The sequence below is a fragment of the Hyaena hyaena genome, unplaced genomic scaffold (assembly GCF_003009895.1).
Source record: "Hyaena hyaena isolate Hyena2069 unplaced genomic scaffold, ASM300989v1 scaffold_129, whole genome shotgun sequence".
NCBI classification, from domain to species: Eukaryota; Metazoa; Chordata; class Mammalia; order Carnivora; family Hyaenidae; genus Hyaena; species Hyaena hyaena.
In genome coordinates, this window is record NW_024080763.1 from 1,891,422 (window position 1) to 1,898,467 (window position 7,046).

General features: G+C 54.9%; 1 protein-coding gene across 1 annotated transcript; it reads left to right on the plus strand.

Moving 5' to 3' along the window:
* Nucleotides 1-263: 263 nt before the first annotated feature.
* Nucleotides 264-2,811, plus strand: NKX1-2 (NK1 homeobox 2). Its single transcript, XM_039237896.1, has 2 exons — nt 264-477; nt 2,078-2,811. The coding sequence occupies exons 1-2, from the start codon at nt 264-266 to the stop codon at nt 2,809-2,811; spliced, it is 948 nt and encodes a 315-aa protein (XP_039093827.1).
* Nucleotides 2,812-7,046: the final 4,235 nt, after the last annotated feature.

Below are 7,046 nucleotides of genomic sequence, written 5' to 3' on the forward strand. Positions count from 1 at the left end.
GGGCTCCCGCGCGGGGCAGTCGCGGGGCTGCGGCAAGCGCGCCCCGCACGTGGTGGGGGCCTGGGCCTAGCAAGTGCCAATCCGGGCGCGGCGCCCCCGCAGCTCTCGCTCGGCCCCGCCCCCGCGCCCCCTCCCCGGCTCCACTTGGCCGCCGCGACCCTCCTACTGGCCGGAGAGCTGCGGCCCCGCCACAGCCGGAGGCAAGCCGGAGCGCGGCCGTCCCGGACCCCGCGCCGCCGGCCTCAGGCCCGCGGGCGGCGGGCATGCTGGCATGGCAGGACGGCGGGGCCAAGGCGGCTCCCTCGCACCACAAGATTTCCTTCTCCGTCCTGGACATCCTGGACCCGCAGAAATTCACCCGCGCTGCGCTCCCGGCCGTGCGTCCTGCTCCCCGGGAAGCCAAGAAAAGTTTGGCAGAGGCCGAAGCGGGGAAGGACCCCAGCCCGGGGGACTCAGCTCGGCAGCGGGAGACCCCTGGTAAGGATGCGAAGCGGTCCCCGGTTCCGGGAAGCTCCAGCCCAGATGATGCTTTGGGGAGTTGGAGGCGGGGGGCTGGGGGGGGGCGGTGGCTGGAGGCAACCAGGGACAGAGTGCGTGGCCCTTAGCGGAGCCTTCAGCAAAGGGAGAAGGCTCACAGGACGAGGTACAAAGAGCTGCCTTGCCCCCTGTGTCGGGACTGAATTGAGGCAGGAAAGAGGCCCCCGGCATCCTGGGTCGGGGATTTGCCTACCCGAGCCGGTCCCTGCTCACCACCGGCCAAGCCACTACGCACCACAGTTGTATTTTTTGTTCGCAGTGGAAACTCAACAGCCAGCGTCCACTCTTATCCGGGCTCATTCATTTACCGGGCATTGAATGCGCCCATCCCGTGCCAGGGCCTAGACTAGAGACTGGGATAAAAGTCGTGGAAAACTTCAGAACCCGCGAGCTAGGCAACATCGTGAATATGGCCTCCGTTTCATGATTGAGGCAACAGAGGCGAAATCGTGCGTAGGAGTCTTGGGGAGTGCGAGGTCAGGCTGAAGCGCCTCGTGCTGCTTCCAGACGTTCTTGCAACCATCGAGACGCCTGCAGAGAGTCTACCTTCCTGTGCGCCCTCTCTGCCCAGGCCCGAACACGGACGGGGTCAGGAGCAGGGATGGAGAGGGGTGAGGGGAGGCCACCATGGTCCGTTCTCCTGCAAACATTTTGACCCAACTCTGGTGGGCACCTGATGAGAAGCCTGGGAGACTTTGTGTCCGGAAGGCAGGACAAAAGACAGCAGGATCCGAGCCGGGTGAAGCGTGGGCACGAGGCTCCCTGGAGAGACGCCGAGTCCGGGGCGCAGGTCCGAGAGAGGCTGGATGCGGCACGGCCCCCCGCTTCCCCTCCCCAAGTTTGGCAGTGATTGTCTGGGGCTCGGGGCGCCTCTGGCGGCTGCGCTCGGGCCCGGCTAGTCCGCCTGGTAATTGTTCGGACCGCCCCTCCCCCCACCTCCGTGATCGATATTCTATTACCGGCGCCTGCATATCTCCTGCCCGCAGCTTGCAGGTACAGACTTCAAACCCCCTTTCCCTGTCTGATCCTAATATTGTTCGATTAAAACTTACCTTTAATAGATGACATCTATCGATCCGGCCCCGCACAAATCTGAAACTCTATTAACACGGCAGGAGAGAGAAGATGGGAAAGAGGGAATTTCACTTTGGGGAGGGGGAGGGGGTTTAATAACTTCTTTTTTAATTGCTAGGAGTTCCAGACCAAAACAGGCCTCCGGCGACTAGGGAGACAGCCCCGAACGCACTTGACATTTCGATGTCTCAATGTACAGTGATCCTACTCGCCCCGTATTGTCATTATTTTTTTTCTTCATGCAAGGTGTCATTCATTCATTCAAAATACATTTCTCGGACGTCAGCTAGGTGGCAGCTGAGTAAAGGTCAAGAGGGTACCGCACCCCTAAACCCCAAATCCCGGCTTGCGAGGACGTGCGGTCGCGCGGGAGGTTGGGGGCTCTGAGGAAGAGGAAGAGGAGGTCTGGGGACCTGGAGTGGCCGGGTCGTGCCGGGCTTCTGGTCACCCGCCCCTTTTCCCCTAGATGCTGCGGACCGCGGCGCGGGCGCGGCGTCCCCCTTGGAAGGCTCGGAGGCCTCCGCGGAGGAGGAGGAGGAGGAGGAAGCGGAGGACGCTGGGCGGCGGCGGCCGCCGGGGAGGGCTGCGCGCCTGGAAGCGGACCCGGCGCGCTCCCCCGAGTCCCGGGCGGCGGCGGCGGCGGAGCGGGCCCCCGGCGGGCCGGCCGGCTCCCCGGGCTCGCCCGGCTCCCCGCGGCCCCGGCGACGGCGCCCCGAGCCCCGCTGCGCCAAGCCGAGGCGCGCGCGCACCGCCTTCACCTACGAGCAGCTGGTGGCTTTGGAGAACAAGTTCAGGGCCACGCGCTACCTGTCCGTGTGCGAGCGCCTGAACCTCGCGCTGTCGCTCAGCCTCACCGAGACGCAGGTCAAAATCTGGTTCCAGAACCGCAGGACCAAGTGGAAGAAGCAGAACCCGGGCGCCGACGGTGCGGCGCAGGCGGGGAGCGGCGCGCCCCAGCCCGGGGCGCCGGGAACGGCAGCCGCAGCGGGCGGCGGCGGCGGCGGCGGCGGCTCGGGCGGCAGCCCCGGCGCCCCCGGCCCGGGCGCACTGCCCTTCCAGACTTTTCCCTCCTACTCGGCGGCCAACGTCCTCTTCCCCGCCGCCACGTCCTTCCCGCCGCCGGCCGCCGCCGCCGGGGGCCCCTTTGCGTCCTTCCTCGGACCCTCCTACCTGACCCCTTTCTACGCCCCGCACCTATGAACCCGGAGCTTCTCGGGGGTCCGCGTCGTCGGGACTCGCGACTGAGTGGCGTCGTCGCGCGGTCCGGGTTCCACCGCGGGTCCCGGTTCCACCGCGGGGCGCCGACGTGCGGGGCCCGCCCCCTGGTGGCGAGCGGGTGTCTGCGCGCCGCTTCCGTTCCAGCTGTTGCGAGGCGCCGCCGGGGGGCGGGGCGGGGCCGCCCGCCGACCCCCTGAGTCCGCCAGATCCGCGAAGGGGGGCAAGCATCCGCCGTCTTTAAAAATGTCCGGAAGTGAAGCTGTCCTCAGAGCTTCGCGTTTCTGAACCTGGCTCCCCACGTTGGGTCAGGCTCCATTCCGATCAAGGGCTCCTTTTGCGGGTGTGGGTTTGGGGCGCGGGGCTGCGGGGCTGCAGATGCGGGGGAGCCGAGACTTCCTGCCCGCGGGTCGCTCACCACTGCGACGGAACCTTCGAACACGCTAGCTCACACACATGGTAGGCAGCTGCCCCCGTCAGAGCGGACGCTCTCCCTTTTCGCGCTTGATGACCGACCCCAAACCAGTGATTGCCCCCAAACGCTGAACGAGCCGGGTGCACGAGCGCACACCGCCGCGGTGAAATGGACTCTTTTTCAAATGCACAAATTTCTACATTTTTAGATTTGCATTCAAGATTGGGACCGGAGCACAGTTCTGGCTCCAAACGGACAACCCACAGGCTGTTCCTGAGAGAAGAGGTCTCTTACTTTTCGGAGAAGCCCAGAAGTCTCTGCTATGAAATGTAACGGCTTTGTGGCTAGGCTTACCTGCGGACGCAGACACCCTCGCTCATGCTGCTTCCACCAGCCAGGCAATGGCCTCAAACGCGTACAAATGATAATGAAGTAAAATCTTGAAGTCTAGGCCTGAGGCTGCCTGTTTGGATTTGCAGTACTGGATACTCTTAAAACTTCAGTCCTGTCTCATACTCTGTCCCCGCAATTCCTAGGCCCCCAAATAGCGAACTAAGCTGGGAGAGTCGAGTTCATCCAGCACACGTGACTGTCATAAGTTGGGGGGGTTTTTTGTTTGTTTTTGAGCAGCAAGCAAAAGTTTATTGGAGTATAAGATCAGAAGGGAAGAATAGTATGAAAGCTCTCTTTACAGACAGGGGGCATTTGAAAGTGAAGGCCTGCTGGACTTTTTTTTTTTTTAATTTTTTAAACTTTTATTCATTTTTGAGAGACAGAAACATCATGAGCAGGGGAGGGGCAGAGAGAGAGGGAGACAGAATCCAGGGGAGGGGCAGAGAGAGAGGGAGACACAGAAGCAGGCTCCAGGCTTCCAGCTGTCAGCACAGAGCCCAAGGGGGAGGCTCCAATTCACAAACTGTGAGATCAGGACCGGAGCCCAAGTCAGAGGCTTAACCGACTGAGCCACCCAGGCGCCCCTCTGCTGAACTATTTTTTAAAAGCCACAACCTCAACGTTTTTAGAGCTTCATCTAGAGCAGTTCTTCCAAACAGACTCTATGATGGCATGATGAAATGTAAAGGGTTGTCAAGGGTGTGAAGAAAGTATTTCTTGGCCTAAAGCGGAAGGAAAAACATACCCATAATGGATTCAACTGCCGGAACTTAATGTATGGCTCTTAGTTACACCTGTTACTTTTATCTCCCTTGAAAAATTAGTTATTCTATAAAATTCTCATTCCAGATTTGTTTGGAATACTGCTTTCAGTTTTCTATGTAATATGTTTGGAGCTCATACCTCAGAAACCCAGATCTTCCCAGCTAGGTTACGTCGATTTCATTCTTACCTTTATTTGATTATTTGAGGCCTGCTCACTTCTACGTGGAGAGCATAATGCTTGCCATTTTTTGATAGCCTGTGCCATTAACAATTGCATTTAATGGTCATAGGCTTCTTATAAAGTAAATGCAGTTTGGTGTCATGAACACATGATTTCATAATTTTGAAATATCTAGCTCTATGATTATCAGGAATGATAGAAAATACCCCTCCCCCCTTCTGGCAAATTCCACGAAGATTTCATAGTCACAGGACTCTCACAAGATTTGAGAATATGTATCATTTAATTGTGTATTATTTACTCATTGCTCTTTTCCTTCTATTTTAAAGAAGAGTGTCCACAAACGGTGTGTTGTTTCTAAAAGACAACTGATGCCAGATGAGATTAAAAATGCAGTCACTATGGTAGAGAATATTTTGTTCTGTTTACGTGTTGATAAACATTCCCTCAATCACTGCTCATTAGTTTCTGAAAAGCAACACCCATGTGTGACGAACAGGCAATTCAAGTACACAGAGGCAAGATCTGTAACGAGAAGCCGAATTTCCATCAGATGTGGGAAACATTTCATCTCGCAGGGACCAGAATCCCAGAAGACTCCAGTCTGAAGAAAGGGGGGAGGGAGGGAGGCGGGAAGCTTATCTGTGGACTAGCATGAGGTGCTGTAATTCTTGACCTTTCCTGTTACGACACTTTGTAGCAGAGTAATGCTCAAAGTGTGTGACTTCGGATTTGTGCTGCTTTGAAAGGCCCCATGGCTTTCCACCAAGTCCTTGGATGTGTTTGTCTAATAAATCCCTTTTGTAATGATTTCTCATGGAACTATTTCTTGTTTTCTCTTAGCAAAGTTTTCAACTAATTTTATAATTATCAGAGTTTGTATATATGTGTCCCTTCCCCTCCCAGCCGCTATCCAGAAATGGAAGGTATCTCCACCCTAACACTACTTTTCATGCCATGTTAGGTGCTTTTCCAAACCCACGCCAAATATACAGAGAGTGGCTACACTGGCAGGCAGTATATAGAAACACACAGGGCCGTTTTCAAAGCAAAAGTGAAGCATCTTACAGAATTTTGTTAGTGGCTACAAATTAAATCCATACCTATGTCCCAGATTTTTAGGACATTAACTCCCTAGACTTACTTTGCAAGGTCTTAATACCTTATAAAGGGCCTGGTAGGTAACATTTTAGAATTGCGCTGTCCATTGGTCATGGATTTCTTTTTTATTTTTAAAAACTTTTAATGTTTATTCATTTTTGAGAGAGACAGGGCGCGAGTGGGGGAGAGACAGAGAGAGAGGGAGACACAGAATCCGAAGCAGGCTCCAGGCTCTGAACCATCAGCAGAGAGCCCAACGCAGGGCTCAAACTCACGAACTGTGAGATCATGACCTGAGCCGAAGTCGGGTGCTCAACTGTCATGGATTTCTTTTGAATTTTTTTTTAATGTTTTATTTTTTTCTAAGAGAGAGAGAGAGAGAGAGACAGCGTGAGCAGGGGAGGGAGGGTCAGAGAGAGAGGGAGTCACAGACTCCGAAACAGGCTCCAGGCTCTGAGCTGGCAGTCAGCACAGAGCCTGACACGGGGCTCGAACCCATGAATTGCGAGATCATGACCTAAGCGAAAGTCGGACACTTAACCGACTAAGCCACCCAGGCGCCCCTGTCATGGATTTCTGATGTTAAAAAACAATCATTACAGATCCCCTACTTGAAACCTCACAGACAAGGAGCTACATGTATTTAAGGGAGTAGAGAGAATTTCATGCATTGAGAAATCCTCAATTGTATGGGCACAGATCAATTTAGTGTATTTGTCTTTTTAGAAATAGCTGATAAGAACCTGTTTAACTAGCTTTAAAAATTATGAGTAGGCTAACAAGAATATTCTTCAACAAGTGCTAATACATACACTTAAAAAAGTTATTCCCCCTTAAGGTCAGTTGAAGGGAAACATCTCAGAGTCAATGAAGTGGAAAGACTCAGATTCAGGGAAAGAGAAATAGGAAGTGTCCCTTCTTGCTTCCAGTTGGAGGAAAACCCCAGGGGAGCCCAGTTGTGGAGACAAAGGGAGCGAGCCTTGGAGACAGGAGGACTCCTCCCCGCAGGGAGTGGGAGGGGAATGTCAGCTAGAGAAAGCCACGCTTTGCCACACCTAACCCTCCCTGGTTCTCTTGGGCTGTCGTTATCAAAGACTACAGGTGAGGCCCCTGATCCCTGAGTGGCTAGGCTCAAAGCCACTTCCACCCCTCAGTCGATATATGAACTTGGCAAGTTCCTCGTGTCTTTGGGCCTCAGTTTCCTCACAGTAGTGCCTAGCTCAGATGACGACAGAGCGATTTCTGTGGAAAACACTTAGCTTAGTGCCTGGCACATCGAAGGCGGTCGTTACTCCACTTGCGGCGGGAAAGGACATGAAGCATGCTGTATCCAGCCCGACCACCTCATTGACAAAATGTCGATTG

Bases quoted from the DNA above. Each gene is read 5' to 3' on its own strand.
- NKX1-2 (XM_039237896.1), top strand. From the start codon at position 264: ATGCTGGCATGGCAGGACGGCGGGGCCAAGGCGGCTCCCTCGCACCAC. The intron at 478-2,077 runs GTAAGGATGCGA...CTTTTCCCCTAG, and splicing joins TCGGCAGCGGGAGACCCCTG to ATGCTGCGGACCGCGGCGCG.